The sequence below is a fragment of the Cynocephalus volans genome, chromosome 16, assembly GCF_027409185.1.
Source record: "Cynocephalus volans isolate mCynVol1 chromosome 16, mCynVol1.pri, whole genome shotgun sequence".
Classification (NCBI taxonomy): Eukaryota; Metazoa; Chordata; class Mammalia; order Dermoptera; family Cynocephalidae; genus Cynocephalus; species Cynocephalus volans.
Genome location: NC_084475.1, coordinates 10,433,243 through 10,452,397, shown reverse-complemented (window position 1 = coordinate 10,452,397; position 19,155 = coordinate 10,433,243). Strand labels below are relative to the sequence as shown.

General features: G+C 33.9%; 1 protein-coding gene across 1 annotated transcript in view; it reads left to right on the top strand.

Moving 5' to 3' along the window:
* The first annotated feature begins 1,112 nt into the window (after positions 1-1,112).
* The window catches only part of ABCA6 (ATP binding cassette subfamily A member 6), a 58,904-nt gene continuing 40,861 nt past the window's right edge, over positions 1,113-19,155 (top strand). Inside the window, exons 1-9 of the mRNA XM_063080326.1 lie at positions 1,113-1,187; positions 1,604-1,749; positions 4,557-4,761; positions 5,797-5,958; positions 7,394-7,497; positions 8,246-8,472; positions 11,658-11,799; positions 12,818-13,003; positions 17,934-18,081. Of these exons, the coding sequence (XP_062936396.1) occupies positions 1,660-1,749; positions 4,557-4,761; positions 5,797-5,958; positions 7,394-7,497; positions 8,246-8,472; positions 11,658-11,799; positions 12,818-13,003; positions 17,934-18,081 (1,264 nt within the window). The 5' untranslated portion in view covers positions 1,113-1,187; positions 1,604-1,659. The remainder of the gene's footprint in view (positions 1,188-1,603; positions 1,750-4,556; positions 4,762-5,796; positions 5,959-7,393; positions 7,498-8,245; positions 8,473-11,657; positions 11,800-12,817; positions 13,004-17,933; positions 18,082-19,155) is intronic.

The window sequence follows — 19,155 nt, the reverse complement described above, 5'->3', positions numbered from 1 at the left end:
GATTGCTTAGCTTTATTAGACAAAGAAAAAAATTCAGCTCCAGCATGTTCTGCCCACTTAGTCTGACTTAGTCAAATATATAATTGGTAGTTGTGTTTAGTTATCAGCAGTAAAAAAAATATAATAATAAAAAAATAAAGATTGCTCATACCAATGTCACTGCTTCATTTGGTTAGTTATTGCTTTTACTCTTTTCTTGCTTCTTGCTCCGTCTTCATCTCATCATGTTGGACAGACTAGGTTCATTTTCGTTGTTTATCATTTCCCCTTTTATCCCTGGAGTTGAAAGGCCAAGTGAACAAACATAGGGTTTGTTTTATTCCCAACCAACCACAGAACAGTCATTTCCCTGCAGAATAATTGAGAAAAAAAAAAAAAAAAAAAAAAAAGACCCAGAAAAAAAAACAAGTTCATCATGTGCAGCTTGGTCTGACTACACCCTTTTCCAGAAACCAGCCTGAGTAAGAACTGCTGTGAGTGGGCACCCATTTAGAGAATAAATGAAGAAGCAATAATAAAGAATTCTTAGCTGTTGCCTTAGACAAAAAGAGAACTGTGGTTTGAAAGTGTTTATAGAGTATTTTTCCTAATTTTTCTGACAGTAAGTAAAGCTCCGTTTTGTTGTGCTGTGCCAAATATGTGGGTGGGCACTGCTAAAATCAATCTATTTTTCAGATGTATACAAATATTTGTGTTTTATGTTGAAGACCTAATGACTAAATTTTTCTGTTTTTTTTTCTGATCAACTTTTATTGTGTATATTATAACAGTAGAATATAGGGATATAGAAAAAAAAGTTTCTGTATTAGCATAATTGTCTGAATATTTTGATAGGCTAATCTGAAAGAATTTAATTTTGAGATTACAAAGACTGAAAATAATTGTTTGTCTTTCTTTGTTTGCAAATATTTGGGCAAAATTACTTTCATGTGTGATTTCTTTTTTATAAAACTAATTTTGTTGTTGCTTTCCTGAGTTATTTAGGAACTTTTGAATTCATAAAATTGAGAGAAATTGCTTTATTCTTCTTACGTTTCAGAATCAAGTTTCAAGTAGTTTGAGCCTGGATTGTTATTCCACAGCCTAACTCTTTTGATAAATGTTCACTTCAAACTGAAGATAAAAACTAGAAGAAAGTTATCCGTGGAGGTCGTATCTAATGAACATAATTTATTATTTGGATGAAAGTAAGTAATCAGAATTTTAATGTTAATTTGATTACCTCTGGGGTTTCTATTTAAATGCAAAGAACAAGAAATGACTATTACTAGGAGGAGATTGATTTAATTACTTTATTCATATAGTCAAATTTCTGTTATAAAAGACCAAAAATGTGAAGTTGCCTTACAGGTTCTGAACTCTAATTATAGCTTTTCCCCTGTAATATTCTATGCTATTGTAAAATTGTGATAATAGTCACTTTATATCCCGACCAGCACCTACACCGTGAAATAGCTTAAAGTGAATATAGCTGAGATGTAATTTTACAGCCATGAATTATTGAAATAATATTTTAAATCCTTTTTTTACAGTTCTTAAAGGTAGTAAGCATTTTGCTCAAAAATATGATCAAAGTCTTTCTGATTACACTTATTTTTTCTAGTTTGTTCCACCGTGTTTGCTTTTCCCTTGTTTGTTTGATGAAAAGGCTAAGTGACTATGACACAGAAAAGTATGTATCAGCAAACCCAAGCACTTCTGTGCAAGAATTTTCTTAAGAAATGGAGGATGAAAAGAGAAAGCTTACTGGTATGTTTGAAAGTTTGCCTCTTTCTCATTTCATTACCCTAATGATTCTCATACGTTATGGTTTATGCTTTTTTTTGACAGTTTTTTTGGTGAAAGATAATTGATTATATATATTTATGGGGTACAGAATCGAATTTCAATGCCTGTAACAATATGTAGTGATCAAATCAGGATAATTAGTATGCTCATGTTTACAAACATAATCAATCTTTGTGACCCTTAACTTTCTCACCAAGTCCCCTCCCCCTCCCCCTTTCCCACCTCTAATCACCACAGTTCTGTTTTCTCCTTTTTTTTTGAAAGTTTAATGTATTATTGTGATTCTTTCTTTCTCCTTCTTTCTTTTCTTCTCTCTTTTTTTTTTTTTTTTAATTTTAGCTCTCACTTATGAGTGAGGTCATGCAGTATTTCTCTTTCTGTGCCTGGTTTATTTCACATAATATAATTTTCTCTAAGTTCATCTACATTGCTGCAAATGTCAGAATTTCATTCTTGTTTATGGCAGGGCAGTATTCCATTGTGTATATATACCACATTTTCCTTATTCAGTCATCTGTTGGTGGACATTTAGGATGACCCCAACTCTTGATTATTGTAAATAGAGCTGCAGTAAACATGGGAGTGCAGATATTCCTTCGACATGATGATATCCATTCCTTTGGATATATACTCAGTAATGAGATTGCTGGGCCATATGACAGTTCTATCTGTATTTATTTGAGGAACCTCCACACTGTTTATCGTAAGGCTACACTAATTTACATTCCCACCAACAATGTAGGAGTTTCCCTTTCTCCACATCCTCGACAGCATTTGTTATTCTCTGTCTTTTTGATAATAGCCAGTCTAAATGGGGTGAGATAATATCTCAGTGTGGTTTTGATTTGCATTTGCCTGATGCTGAGTGACGTTGGGCATTTTTTTCATGTGTATGTTAGCCATTTCTATATCTTCACATGAGAGCTCCTTTCAGCTCCTTTGCCCATTTTTTAATTGGGTTACTTGTTTTCTTACTGGTGAGTTATTTGAGTTCCTTGTCTAATCTGAGTTCCTTGCCAGATGCAAAATTTGCAAAAATTTTCTACCATTCTATAGGTTGTCTTTTTGCTCTGTTAATTGTTTCTTTTGCTGTGCAGGAGCTTTTAAGTTTGATGTAATTCCATTTGTTTAGTTTTTCTTTTGTTTCCTGTGCTTTTGGAGTCATATCATAAAATCTTTGCCCAGTCCTGTATCCTGAAGTGTTTACCCTATGTTTTCTTTTAGGAGTTTTATAGTATCAGGTCTTGTATTTAAGTCTTTAGTCCATTTTGAGTTGATTTTGGTATATGGTGAGAGGTATGAGTTTACTTTTATTTTTCTACATATGGATTTCCAGTTTTCCCAGCACCATTTATTGAAGGTGCAGTCTTTTCCCCAGTGTATATTCTTGTTGCCTTTGCCAAAGATCAGTTGTGGATTGAATTCTGGGTTCTCTATTCTGTTCCATTGGTTTGAGTGTCTGTTTTTATGCCAGTACCACGCTGTTTGCATTACCATTGCTTTGTAGTATAGTTTGAAGTCAGGGAGTGTTATGCCTCTGACTTTTTTTTTATATGTTATGTTTTAGTTAGCAGACTGGATTTATTGATTTGAAGATTGTCTCTAGTTGTGTTTGTTGAATTGAAAGACTCACAACAGTCCTTGAAGAATAACATAAAATTGTAAAGACTGAAAGTATTACTCATATTTGAAAAAAGAGGGATTAAGTGAAAACTGAAACACTTAATAAATTATAGCAAGCATTAAAGCTGCTACCGCATGTTATACATTCAGGGCTAAGAAATAATAAAAATGTTTCCTAGAAGAAATCAATAAATTTTAATTTTGTGGATTTATTTTCAAGGACATGAATTTTCTACACAAAGATCATTTCTAAAAATTATGACCAAGTAACACCACTGATTGTCAGTTTGCATTAGTCAGATGAGCTAACTACAGGTGACAAGCCCAAATCTCAGTGGCTTAACACAACAAAGGCTTATTTTTCAATCTTTTCACAGTCTAAAAAGGTCAGCAGTAGAAGTGAAGTGGATTGAGTGAGTGAAGAAATCTTTTGCACACAGTCATTCAGGGACCAAGACTTCTTTATCTAGGGATTCTGCTATCTCCCTAGGCCTTGGAGACAGCCACTGGATCCTCTGCATCCAGTCAGAAGATCAGAAAAAGAGAGACAGAGACAGAGATAATATAAAAGGTGTGTGCAAGGGTCCATGAGCCAGGCCTGGAAGTGACACATATCACTTCTGACCACCTCCCCTTGGCCAGAACTCCATCATTTGGCCCCTCTTAATTTAGGGAGACTAGGAATACAGTCTAGCATTGTGCCAAGGAGGAAGAGAATATTGGTATTGGTGAACCACTGGACAGTCTTTACCACTCAGTTTATTTTCATTTTCTTTAGTTTCCGATATAAGGGTATGACAACTGACAAAAATATTGCTATTTGCCACCATGAACTTTATCTGTGATACTCTGTGTCTTATAAACTCTAGCATAAGCTGCCCATGCATACAGCGATGGTCTTCTTCTCAGTTATCCTGTTAGTTTCTATGATGGCTTCTGTAGTAGTTTATGATTTAATGCAAATGTTTAGTTCTAATATTGGAGAATGATACATATGGCTACTGTCTCAGTATTTTTCTTTCATTGAGTTTTCTTTGCTATGAAGAATGGAGAGCAAAGAGAAGCCAACTATGTGACCGAATTGAAATTTATCTTCAACAGTTCTTTTGTTGACTGAGCTCTTTTCTTCTTTTTATGTGTTATAGGAATGGGGCCTACCAATACTTCTAGGACTGTATATGGGTTTGTTTTCATATTTCAGAGAAAACGTACAGTTTCCTGAAACGCCTTCTCAGGATCTGGGAAGGGTAGATAAATTTAATAGCTCTTCATTAATGGTTGTTTATACGCCAATCTCTGATGTAACCCAGCAGATAATGAATAAAACAGCATTTGCTCTCTTTTTGAAAGGTAGGTGAACTCATGGCAAAAACAGAATTACTATTATTAGTTTATATCTTTTTGATAAGATGTATACATGTTAATATGAAGTTACAGTGGTACATTAAACTCATAATTTAAGTATCAAGATAACATACAAATTTGGTTCATTTTTTTTCTTTCTCACACCACAACTAGCCTTTTAAATCCTTTCAGCTTGATGGGAGGCAATTTAGGGAGGCCTACATTTCTAATGGGATGCAAGTAAATAACAGATTTATAATTTCAGATTTGTGGAATAGTGCCTAGGAGGAATACTCGTGTAGCCATTGATGACTATGGAAATACAATGATTAAGATTTATAGCTCAGGAAAAAAAAACATCTAAATAGAAGAAATTAGTTAATGATTATAGAACAACCATTTCACAATTATGAAAAGTAAGGATGGATAATCTGAAGATTATTCTGTTCTGCATATTGTATAATTTGTAAACATTTTTAAAGATCTTTATTCTAAACAAGGTCATGATGTGACCAAGATAAACAAAATGCATGTTTCCTTCATGGGCAAGTTGGGTGCAGTCCGGCTGTTTGCTCTTTAATACTCGATTTCTAACAAGTGAAATTTCTGGCTGTTAGAAATAGAGGCACTTTTTTATCTTGGTTTCTGCATAAGGCAGAGGTCATGTAAATTGTCTTTGCTTTAGTAAATCTGAAATCTGGAATCCCTGACTGTATAGTAACTACAGCAATTGCCTCTACTTTTTTATACTCAATTCTTTTATGCATGCTTTTTCTGGCATGTTTTTGATGTACCTAAAAATTGCCCTGATACCTGTCATTATGAAAAGAAAACACTTAATTTTCATGCACATCTTCTGATTCTAGAATCTAAAATATTAAAATAAAATTTACTTCCTGGCCATTTAGTTCAAGTTTGATTTAAAGGTAAATTGCTTTAAGTTTAATGAAAAATATATGGTGACACAGTTGAATATTATGTTCTGTTTTGATGGAACTCTGTAACAATTTTCTATGTACATTTTTACCTTGTAATTCACAGGAAAAAATGTCATTGGGGTACCAAATGAAAAACACATGGATAAAATACTTGAAGACAATTTACTATTTGCTGTGGGAATTGTCTTTAATGACACTTTCTCCTACAAGTTAAAATTTCTTCAGGGATACAACATTCCGCTTTTGAATGAAGAAAGTTTTACAGGTGAGTTTCCAAATAAAATATCACTATGGCACCTTTCATGTTTCAATATAAAAAAACAGGTAGGGATGGGCAACAGAGATACATTCAATGGCACATTGAAAAATATAGAAAATACATTTTATTGGTGAATTTATTCCAAAGTCGATCATATCTTTCCACTAGAGGGATAACTCTCAAAAAATAGTAGGGTCATCCAACATGTATTTATTGAGCTCACAGATACATGTTTTGAAAAAGGTAGTGGTGATCAAAACTGACAGATCCCAGCCTCAGGTGAGATTTCAAGTTTAGCAGGAGAGACAGACATTGAACACTTAATGACAAGTACAAGAAAAGGTGCTTGTGGGGATTTAGACCAGGGGTTCTAAAAAGCTGTGGCACTTGGGAAGTCCTACCTGTGGCACTTGGGAGATGTTTAAATGAAGACTAGAAGGAATAGCAGGTGTGAAGTACTAGAGGCATTGCATCTCAGACAGAAGAAAGGTGAGTGTGAAGGCCCTGAGATAAAAAGGGGCATCTGTTAGGAGATCTGGAAGAAGAGCAGTATAGCTGGACAAAGAACATGAAAAGGAACGTGATGAGAGAATGAAATCTAGGACAATGGATAGCCATTGAAGTACTTTCAACAGGGAAAAGATGCGATTACGTTTCCAAGCTAAGGGAGCACTCTGGATATAGCCAAGAGAATGGATTGCAGAGAGGTTAGAAAGAATGCAATGAAACCTACTAGTGAGCTGCTGGTGGCTCAGACCAGGTGGGGGCAGCTGAGAGGGAGAGAGGCCAGTGGATTAGAGTACTCTTTAGGAGGTAGAATTGACATGACTGATAGAATTAGCTCATTTCCTTTCATTTACTTAGTGCCTATTATGGGATCTACACTGCTCTTGGCTCTGGGGATTGAAGGGAACAAAACACAGAGCCTGCTTGCAGGAATCATTCTAGTCAGACAGGGGATGGAAAAACAATATACTCAGCAAAGCAAAATAAAGCAGAAGATAGAGACTGAAACAGCTTTTTTAGGTATTTCATTTATGGTGGTCAGAAAAGCCCTCTGTGATGAGGTTGCTTTTGATAGGAGATCAGGGTGCAGTGAAGGAGTGAGCCATGCATCTATCTAGAAGGAGAGCATTTGTATGCATAAAATGTTCCAGTACTGGGATGCATTTGGAACTTTGAGGTGCAGCAGGGAGGGCAGTGTGGCTGGAGCAGTGTTTGCTTTCATCCTCTTTTTATTTCTTAAGACTCTCTGAGCATGCTGTGGTCTGCATAAATAAAACTGCCTAATTAAGAACCTTCATTTATTTGCTTTTTCTGTGTGGTTAAAAGTTCTGACTGGTGGAATCTCCTCTAGATTGTGTTCTCCTGGATTTTTGTTTCTTATTCTCCAGCAGCCCTCATCCAGCAATGCTGGTTATGCTTTTCTTTGTACTTATAGCTCATTGCTGGAAGGTATATGATGAGTTTTCATGTATTTTGACCACATACTGGACTAGAGGATTCGTGACTTTACAAACAGCCATTAATGCTGCTATTATACAAGTAAGTGCTTAATTGAAAAGTTCTAATAATCAATGTAAACTACTTACAGAGGCATCAAGACTCTGATGAAACATGACTGTCTCTGTCTTCTTATGCTGCTATAACAAAATACCTGAGACTGGGTAGTTTATGAAGAACAGAAATCTATTTCTCACAGTTCTGGATTCTGGGAAGTGCAAGATCAAGGTGCCATCTGGTTTGAAATTTGGTGAAAGCCCGTTCCACATAGATGGCACCAGCTAGATGTCCTCACATGGTGGAAGAGCAGAAGGGCAAAAAGTGTCTCAGCTAGTTTTCTCCAGCCCTTTTATAAGGCACTAATCCATTCATGAGGGCAGAGCCATCATGAGTTAATCACTTCCCAAAAGATCCCACCTCTTAATATCACCACAGTGGGATTAAGTTGCAACATGAATTTTGGAGAGGACACTTTCAAGCCATAGCAATGAAATATGCTCAAGTTTCCATATTTATACAATGAAGCAGTATTTAGATAAACATATTGCTTATGTATTTTTAAACTTTTAATTTTGAAGTGCTTATAGTATCACAGGAAATTTCAAAAACAGTGTACAAGGAGGCCCATGTACCCTTTTCACCCAGTTTCCCCCAATGGTAACATCTTGCATGACTATAGTACAATATTAAAACCAGGAAATTGACATTAGTACAGTCTACAGATCTTACTCAGATTTCACCAGTTTATATCCTTTAAGTAATTATTATGTTCTTTTAAACCCTTCTTTAGATCACAACAAATCACTCTGTGATGGAGAAGTTGATGTCAGTTACTGCTACAAATATGAAGATATTACCTTTTGTTTCTAATGACGTTCTCCAAAATAAGATGTTTATTTTATGCTGCTTGCTTTCTTTCTCCCCATTTATATATTTTGTATCAGTCAATGTTACAAAAGAGAGAAAAAAATATAAGGATTTGATGAACATGATGGGTCTACAAGATTCAGCATTCTGGTGAGTGACTAATTCAAGTAGTGCACATTAATAAACAAGAAAATTAAGAAGCAGTGAAAAAATTGTTATTGTTTCAGAACTTTGTGGTTTACACTTCATATATTGGCTGCTTTTTCTTTTGTTCTGACTTTTTGATTTAGTCTTTGTTAAATTTTGCCATGCAGAAGAGTGATTATAATTTGCTGAGCACTTTTTCTGTGCCGTGAATATCTTAAGCTAACCCTGTGACAGATGTGTGGTCATCTAGACTGTTAACAAGGACAATGAGGGTCAAAGAGATGGAGAGATGCCCAATGTCCAATGGATGGTGAGTGCCAGGACTAGGACTCCAACCAAGGTGCCCTGATTGTAGCTCTCCTGCGTGGTCTGCCCGTGGTTATCAGTTGATTTCTCCAGTCTTTCTCATGTTAAAGAAAGTATGACCCTATAAAAACTAACTTATGTTCAGGGGCTTGGCCACCAGGCATATATTTTTTGAAGTAACAAAGTATTGTATTGTGGAGTTAAATGAGATAGCCTATGTAATGTGCTGAGGACATACAACACATAGGCTGGCATGTAGGAAGGACTTAATAAGAGCATTTGCTTCATATATTGATATTTATGTATTGTCCCGTTCCACAAATAATTTAAAGTGATTTTGAATATATATGTGTACATATACACAAACATACATGCATGTATGTATATATCTATCTATGCATTTGCATATTACATCGATAATTATTTGCTTTTATGCATAAAATAATTATTTGCATAAAAACAAATAATTGAGGAGTAGAAACAAAGGCCTAGTAAACTAATAAATAAGTAAGATTAGCAGATAGAAATGCAAATCATACAAGCTCTAAGCCTCCAAGAGGCCAAAGCAGAGAATTTTACAATACTATCAGTGACAAACTCAACATTGTCTAGGAAAAGAAAAAAGGAAAAATAATCTGCTTATTTTACCCCAAAAGAAACATAACATTTTTTGATATTGAATCCTGGGAGATATTTCTCTGTGTACTCCCCACATCAAGAAAATACTCTATGGAGAGGAACTACCTGGAATGGATGAAGAATTATTTATTGAACAATCCTTTGTAAGCTGTGTATCTCTGAAATAAAATTATGATCTAGGAAATTTTTAATTTTCTGTAAAATATATATTAACAGATAATTTTAATTCTAATATACATGTGTTGTGAAATAGAAAAAGAGGAAACCGTGTCTTATAAAAGAGAGAAGGAGCAGAATTTTTGCAGGGGAAGTTTGGGAAATACAAAGGAATGGACTTAGAGCCACACACAAAGTCTGTTAGAAAGAAAAAGAGGGAGGACCCTGTAAAAGAGACCTCCTTTCAGTCCAGAGTGTGTCCTGTGGGACAGTATCCCTGGAGTACCTGATACCACGGAGGCATGAATCAACCCTATATTAAAGTCAGAAAGGTCTTGGACATTTGGGTGTGTATTTATTTCAGAATAAATGATTCTTAGTATGCATATAACCTAAAACTTAGCAAAATGAACGCATATATACATCTTTAAAATTAATAAGGGAAAAGATTCTGAAATGTTCTACTAAGTACAAAGTATCTATTGAAAATAAATGTTATGACTTTTTTTACTAATATAATAAAGATGAAATGTAATCAGTATTTATTCTTTAAGTATCATGCCTGAATGACTTTGTTTTTAGCAAGAGGATTTTTATAGGTTTATTAACATCTCCTCCCCTACCCCAAGCCTGCAACTAGTTCTTTTTTCTAGCTAATGGCAATTTCTAGGTAACTTCTTTCATTTGTTATTTTCCTACCCTGTGGCTTTTCAATTCCTACCTGAAGGAGTTCCTTCTGTATGCGGAAGTGGGTTCTGCAGAATGTGCTATGCTTTTCAAAAATGCTGATGTTTCTAACATGGAATTATTGTAATGATGTGAAATTTAAAAAGAAGTCAAATCAGCAGTAAATCCAGCATAAACATGTTCTACTGGGATGTAATGATGCAAGATCCTGATTTTAATACTTTAGCTATATGCTTTAGCTGTCGAACTATTATTTAACTAGGTAATTTTAAGTAGAGAAAAAAAGCTCTGGACAGAGAGAAGGCCTACAACTTCATATCAGCTTTGTTACTTACTTATTTTGTGACTTTGGATAAACCCACTAACTCATTAACTGATACTAAGTATTGCAGCTTCCTTATTTGTAAAATGAGCAACTTGCACTAAAACACCCTACAGGTTTATTAGATCTCAGACTGAATATTGTTTCTTAATAACTACTTCATAAAAATGTCAGCACTAGAATGTGTAAAGCAAAACAGCATGACCATTTAAGTGTACCTTAATTTATGTCGCTGTGAGTAAAGTAATCATGAAGGGGATCGGGAGAATGGACTTGGCTTAGTGGAGTTATGAAATTTCAATTTTCTACTTGTAAGGAGAGTGGAGGTCCTGTCCACTGAGATCTTCAAAAATGGTCAAATTACCATTTGCCTCCAATACTTGTAGAGCTACCTGATTGATCAGCAGCTAAGTTTTCTTCCAATTCAGCAATTAGAACAGTTTCTTAATGTCTAATGAAACTGAAGATACAAAATGCTTAGAGACATTCTTGTGCATTTTGCCAAAAAAGACAAATGCAACAATGTTCTTGGCGACATCGTAATGGAAAAGTAAATTGGAGACAACCTCACTTTTCAAGGACAGGAGACCACTCAGATGTATTCATACAATGAAACATTATACAGCAGTGTATAATATTGTTAATGTTGAATGATAAAGGCAAGTTGCAGAATACATACAATATGATACTGTTTATACGATGTTCATACTATTTGTATAATACATGCATACAGAGCTGATGCCTAACCAGTAGGCACCAGCACAGCCATGCCATTGTTTAAAGTCACTTAACTGATTGTGGCATCCTTTCTCTCTGGTTGATGCCTGTACCAGAATCTAACATCTCTGTGTGTATATGCGGTAAAGGCAATAAAAATCCACAGGAATTATAAAGGAGACTTGTGATCAGCAAAGGGATGCACAGTGGGCTTTTGCCATATTGTTAATATTATAATTATTAATCTAAGCATCAGGTACAAGGGTAATCATTACATTATTCTTTAGATGCTTTTGAATATTTTAAATCTTTCATAATATTTAAGTTAACATAATTTAAATAACTTTTTGTCTTTTTTTAGGCTCTCCTGGGGTTTAATGTATGCTGGATTCATCTTCATTATTTCCACATTTCTTACAATTCTCATAACATCCACCAAAATTATAGTCATGACCGGATTCATGGTCATTTTTACACTCTTTTTTTTGTATGGCTTATCTTTGGTAAGTACATAAATTTATTACCACTTTCTCTGCTTTAGCTCTTAGCTAGACTGCAGCAAATATTAATGCACCAGTAGGTTACTACAATATCTTATTTCATGTGTTTGTGCTTGAGGAAGTCTCTATGGAATCAGAGAATGATGTAACCCAAATAAAGTTGGAACTTGCTTTTACATAAAGGACTGAATTATTGAAATGATGCATCAAAAGGAAAAAATTAATTTTGATTCTAAAAATTTCAAGACTTTTCTGTAAGGCTTACTGAAGATATTCTATAGGGGTGGACCCATCTTTTTATCCCTGCGGGTCCCCATCATGTGGTAGCCAATCTCAATGTCTCTTATCCCTCTACTACCTTACCTCATAATGACTTCTCACTTCACTCCCCTTTTCCTTCTGTGAATAAAGGCCCCTATTGTCTTCCATCTTCCAGAATGTTTTCTGCAGCAGGTATGGAGATACCTTCTCTTTGTACATTAATTCAGCTTCATTCAATTTTTCCATCTGCATTTCTACCCTCTCCTCAATTCTTCTTTCAGCTTTTCCCCTCACCCTTGGCTCAGCAACAAAGCTCAAAATTTGAGTCGGAAAAACAGGAATCCTCTTTAAAAAGGGGTTGAGAGATCCAGCGATCCTACTACTGGGTATACATCCAATAGATGTGCTAACTATTCTGTTTAGATCATGATACAATATATGTACGTATTGAAATAACAAGCTGTATCTTGTAAATATGTACAACGAAAAAATCTTTAAAAAGAAAAAAGATTTAAAAGTTTACAATTTTTAAAAAATTTGTCTAACTTGTCTGTATGTTTGGAAATGCTTATAAGAAATTGTTGGGGATTTAGAAATGGGGTATCAAGAGAAGGATGGAATCATTATGCCTTAATATTTTCATCACTTTCTCACTGATAAATATTTTTGGTATGATATAAATATGCTTATTTTATTGTGCCATCAATGATTTTCAGTGAACTAAATATGTATTAATAGCTAAATGTCTTCTCTCTTTCAGATAGCTTTAGCATTCCTAATGAGTGTGTTGTTAAAGAAAGCTGCCCTCACCAATTTGGTTGTGTTTCTCCTTACCCTGTTTTGGGGGTGTATGGGATTCACTGCATTTGATAGACAACTTCCTTCATCTCTGGAGTGGATTTTGAGTATCTGTAGCCCCTTTGCCTTTACTTCTGGAATGGTGCAGGTAAGAGCATTTAATTAGTTTATTATTAAACTTTGAAAAGAGTTTGATTCTTCATGACTTTTAAAATCAACACAATCACAAACTAAAAGCCTTTCTTGTGAGCAATTTTTCTACTCTAAAGTTAAATTAGAAAATATTACATTGCAGAAAAATTGTCATCTCACAAGGAAACATAAATTTAAAAACTTCCATATATTCACCTCTCAGATGTATTTTCGATTTGAAATGTTTTCTTCTAAATTTTTTTCCTGTATACACATATTTACCTTTATTTTCACTTTACATAATGAAAGCATTCATATGTAGTTTATTAGAAAATTATGTATGAAAAGATAAATGTTTAGGTGATGAATATGCTGTTTACCCTAAGTGAATCATTGTGCAATATAGCATGTATTGAAACAACACACTGTACTCCACAAATATATACAATTAAATTTTAAAATAAAAAAATGAAGAAAATTATTGTGTGAAAGTACTTTTAAAACCGTTTACTTTATAAACCATTACTCAAATGTGAATAACTTTTTAAACATAAATATATTCTTTAACAAATAATTATCAAGTTAATCAAAATACCCATGAATTAGACCAAGAAATAGAATTTGCCAACACTCTGAAGCTCTTCTGACCCCTCTCTACTCCTAAAGGTAAAAGTTTTATGATAGTCAAGTCCTTGCTTTTCATTACCACCTAAGTTTGTGTTCCTAAATGTAATTTTTTAGTTTTGTCTATTTTTTACTTTATATGAGTGATATGGAACAAAACATATTTTTGAAAATCTGACTTTTTACACTTAACATTATATTTTCAGGTATCATCGACAGTTTTGTGTGTAGCTACACTGTAGTGTTATGTAGTGTTCTGTGTGAGTATATTATCAATTTTCTTATTGATAGATGGCAATAGTTTCCAGTTTTTGACTATTTTTAATAAAGCTGCTACAGATATTTTTGTACATATTTCCTAGTGAATATGGGCATTCAGTTCTGTTTGCTATATATCTAGGAGCTGAACAGCAGGGCCTGAAGTATACATATCTTAATCTTATCAACTACGACCAAATATTTTTCTGAAATGATTGCATCAATTTACTTTTATATCAATGGTGTTCCAGAGCTCTAGCTTTTCTAAAACATTGCCAACCTTTGGTATTTCCAGTTTTTCAAATTTTAGCTGTTGTGATGGATATGTAGTGATATATTATTGTGATGTTAATTTGCATTTCTCCGATGATCGGCGAAGTTGAATACTTTTTCATATGCTTAGTGGATTTTCTCTTTTCTAAATTGCCTATCCAGGTATTTTGCCCTTTTCTTTTTCCTTCTTTCTTTCTTTCTTTCTTTCTTTCTTTCTTTCTTTCTTTCTTTCTTTCTTTCTTTCTTTCTTTCTTTCTTTCTTTCTTTCTTTCTTTCTCTTTCTTTCTTTCTTTCTCTATCTCTACCTTTCTTTCTCTTTCTCTCTTGCTCTCTCTCTTTCTCTCTTTCTTTCTTTCTTTTCTGAGTTTTCTATCTTTTCTTTATTACCACAAGTTGTGATTATACCCCATGTCACCCACCCAATTAATCCCCAACCTCCTTCCCCATCCCTCTTTCCCCTACTCCACTTTGTATTCCTAGGTCTGCTCTCTCCCTCTGCAAGTCCAACACACCACTGTGGTCTTTCTTTCTTTCATTCTTTCTCTCTTATCTTCCACCTATGAGAGAGTACATGCGGCATTTTTCCCTCTGTGGCAAAGCTACTAAAATTTTGATACAGCCAAATTTTTCAATTAGTTTGAGGGAAATTGACTTTTTAAGAATTTTGGCCATGAACATAATATATCTTTGCATTCATTTAGGTTGTCTTCAATTTCCCTTAATAATTGTTTTAGTTTTCAGTGTAAAGATCTTGCACATACGTGTTTGATTTATTCCAAAGTTTTTGATATTTTCAATGCATAAAATATATAAATAGCATTTATATTGAAATTTTTATTCCTAAATATTTGTTGTTCTTGTAGGGAGATAAAACTGACTTCTGTACATTGGCATTATATCCAACATTCTTGCTATATTCTCTTATTAAATCCAATATTTTTCTTGGTTTTCATCTTGGAATTATGTATAATCATGTTTTCTACAAATAAAAGTTTTTCCTCTTTGCAGTCTCTATGATTTTCACTTATTTTATTTTATTTATTTATTCTCTTTTTTGGACAGTTTTTTATTGAAAGATAATGGATTATATATTTGTGGGGTACAGAATCAAATATCAATACACATGTGCAATATATAATGATCAAATCTGGATAATTAGTATACTCATAGTCACAAAACGTAATCAATCTTTGTGACCCTTAACTAATTTCTCACTACCTCACCCTTCCCACCTCTAATAACCACAGTTCAGTTCTCTTTTTTTCTTGAAAGTTCAATGTATTGTTATGATTGTTTCTTTCTTTTTTGCTTTCTTTCTTCTCTTTCTTCATTTTAACTCCCATGTATGAGTGAGGACGTGTGGTGTTTCTCTTTCTGTGCCTGATTTATTTCACTTATAATTTTCTCTAGGTTCGTCCATGTTGCTGTGAATGGCAGAATTCTGTTCTTTTTTATGGCAGAGTAATAGTCCGTTGAGTATATATACCACATTTTCCTTATCCATTTGTCTGTCAATGGACAGTTAGTTAGTTAACTCCTGACTATTGTAAATAGAGCTACAATAAACATAGGAGCACAGGTATCCCTTCAACATGATGATTTGCATTCCTTTGGGTATATACCCAGCAATGGGATTGCTGGATCATATGGCAGTTCTGTCTATAGCTAGAAATGCTGGTTTTTCATTTATTTTTTCTGTGTTAATGCTCAGGACAGGACCTCTAGTATAATGTTGAATAGAAATGCAGGCAGGGTAAAAGCTTGTAGCATTTTGCCATTAGGCATGATGCTTGATGTTGGTCTTTGTGCATCTAATTTACCAGATTAAAGAAAATCTATCTTCTTAGTTTGTGAAGAGACTTTTTTTTATTATGAATAGATACTAAATTTTTTGTCAAATGCTTTTTCTGCATCTAGGAGATCATCACATTATTTTCCCCTTTAATCTGTTTTAGGTTGTTTGATTTTCAAATGTTGACCCAGCCTTGCATTGCTAGAATAAACTTAACTTTGTCATGAAAATGTTAACATTTTAACATAAATTGAGAAATTGCTTAGTGTGTAGAGCGAGGAACTGAACTTGGGAGTACGCATGTTCTGATTTTAGCTTTTCTAGTTCTTTCTCACTGTGTGATTTTGACTTTGGCTGGTTAAGCTACTCAAAGCTTCTGTGCCGCAGTTTCATCACATAGAAAATGCAGATAAAAAATAATAAGGCTTACCTCATGGGTTATGATGAAGATTAAATGGGACAATGTAAAAAGCACTTAGAACAGGACCTAGAACATAGTAGCTATCATTATATGGCAAAATTATAAATACAAATCTTTATTTGCAATATTGACAAAGGAAGGAGGTAAGTTCTCTTATTATCTTAAATAGGTACTTCCAAGAATATCTCATAACCTTTCTAAAATTTATATTTCATTTGTTGCAGAGAATAGGTATTTTGCAATATTGCAATGACTTATGAAAATAAGCAATTGAAATAAAATTTAAATTCCTATACTTAGAACATTGTATATTTTAATTCATGTTTCCTTCTAATATTTAGCATAATTCTTAAGGGCATTAGAAGTTTGGGAATGATAAGGCTTCACCTTAAAATCACCAGCTGCATTAACCTCTAACAAGGGAGTCAGCCTGTCCTCTGAAGCCAGACATTGACGTCTCTGTAGTTGTGAAAGTCCTAGATGGCATCTTCTTCCAACTTAAGGCTGTTTAATCTCCATTGAAAAGCGGTTGTTTAGTGTAGCCACCCCTCAGGCATGACCTTAGCTAGATCTTCTGGATAGCTTTCTGTACCTTCTACATCAGTGCTTGTTGCTTCACCTTGCTCTTACGTAATAGAGAGAGCTTTCTTCCTTAAACCTCATGAAGGAACTTCTTCTAGGCCCACATTTTCTGCAGCTTTCTCATTTCTCTCAGCCTTCATAAAATGGAAGAGTTAGGGCCTTGCTCTACATTAGGCTTTGGCTTAAGGGAATGTTGTGGCTGGTTTGATCTTCTATCAGGACCACTCAAACTTTCTCCATAACAGCAATAAGGCTCTTTCACTTTATCATACATGTGTTTACTGGAGTAGCACGTTTATGTTCCTTCAAGGAACTTTCCTTTGCACGTACAACTTGGCTAACTGTTGGCACAAGAAGCCGAGCTTTCATTCTATCTTGGCGTTCATGGCTTCCTGTCTAGGTTCATCACTTCTAGCTTTTGATTGAAAGTGAGAGCCACGTGACTCTTCCTTTCAGTTGAACACTTAGAGACCACTGTAAGGTTATTAATTGACCTAATTTAAAAATCGTTTTGTCTCAGAGAATAGGAAGGCCAAGGAGAGGGAGAGAGAAGGGGGAACATCCAATTGGTGGAGCTGTCAGAACACACACATGTATCCATTAAGTTTGCCATCTTATATGGGTGCGGTTCATGGCACCCCAATACAATTACAAGAGTAACATGAAAGATCACTGATCACAGTTCACCAGGTGTAACAATAAGGGAAAAGTTTGGAAGCTTGAAAGAATTAGCAAAATGTTACACAGAGATGCGAAATGAGGATATGCTACTGGAAAAAATTGTGCTGATAGTCTTGTTTGACAGAGGGTTGCCACAAACCTTCAATTTGTGAAATACACAATATCTGTGAAGCACAATGAAACGAGGTATACTTGCATTTGGCTAATAACTCATAAGGGCTTCTTGGAAAAGTTAGCTAGCAAATTTATTCTTGCTGCTATGCCAAGTTATTTATTTATTTTAAATATTTATTATTATTTTTGTTTGAATCTTAGGTTATTCACCAGGATTATAACTTGAATGGTGTAATTTTTCCTGATCCTTCAGGAGACTCATATTTAATGATAGCAACTTATTTCATGTTGGCTTTTGATGGTTTTATCTACTTGATATTGGCTTTATACTTTGACAAAATTTTACCATGTAAGTACTAGTGGATTTCTTTCTGACCTCTATAGTTTTCAATTATGTGAAATATTTTTCCTTAAGTTCATATAAATATATTTCAAGAAATGGAGAATTAATATTTCCCATGTCAGAATGAATGAGTTCTTCATTTATACTTCATAATTTTAATGATCTGAATAAATTTTTAGGTAAAAACAATTATTCTTCTGACTTTAATATAATTATAAAATAATGATGGTTATAATACATATCATAACTACATAGTAATTAAATAATGCTATTTTTCAAGGATCCCTGAAAGTGTTTTGAAAGAATAATATTTAGGATATGTATCAGAATGGGGTGAAATAAATTAGTTCTTATGATGTTTGGCTAGTGTAGGGCCATTGTACTGTGAAGTGCTCCCTAATAAATCTTTGTTCAGCGTTATTCTAAATTTTTTAATATATTATTCATATTTACAGATGTATATTAATTACAGATTTTCTTTATCTTGCATACAACCAAATTTCCCTGTGGGCCCAGAATTCCTTTGCACATGCTAGAATTGGAATGCCTTTTTCTTTGCACAAATATTCTTATGTATCCTTTTATTTTATATGTTCCTTCCACTGACTATATTTAAGGTTCTCTTATATGTTTCTGTATACTTATACATATTCCTGTCTTTCTATTACTTCTAGTTTATATCTGAAGGTTCTTAAGAATAAACACTGCTTCATTATTTTAAAATCTGGAAAAAAATTTTTTAAATGTGACCACGGATTTATCTTGAACAGATATAATTCCTCCATGTATCATTTTTCATTTATATACCTACATGTGAATATATAGATTTCAGTACTTGGTTTAATTGTATTGCTGTGGTCAGATTATTCAGGTTCACAACGTGTCTACAATTATTTTTATGTGCTATATTAAGTCTTTGCATATTCCCAAATAGTTGGTTTCATTCATTCTTTTAAATCCTATTAGAGCACATTTTATTCAAACTTTTTATATATACTTTATTGAAAGTTCTATTATACTGTTAAACTTTTCCACTATGTTATTTCCTTTGAATTTTCATTGTTTACTTCATTATCAAGT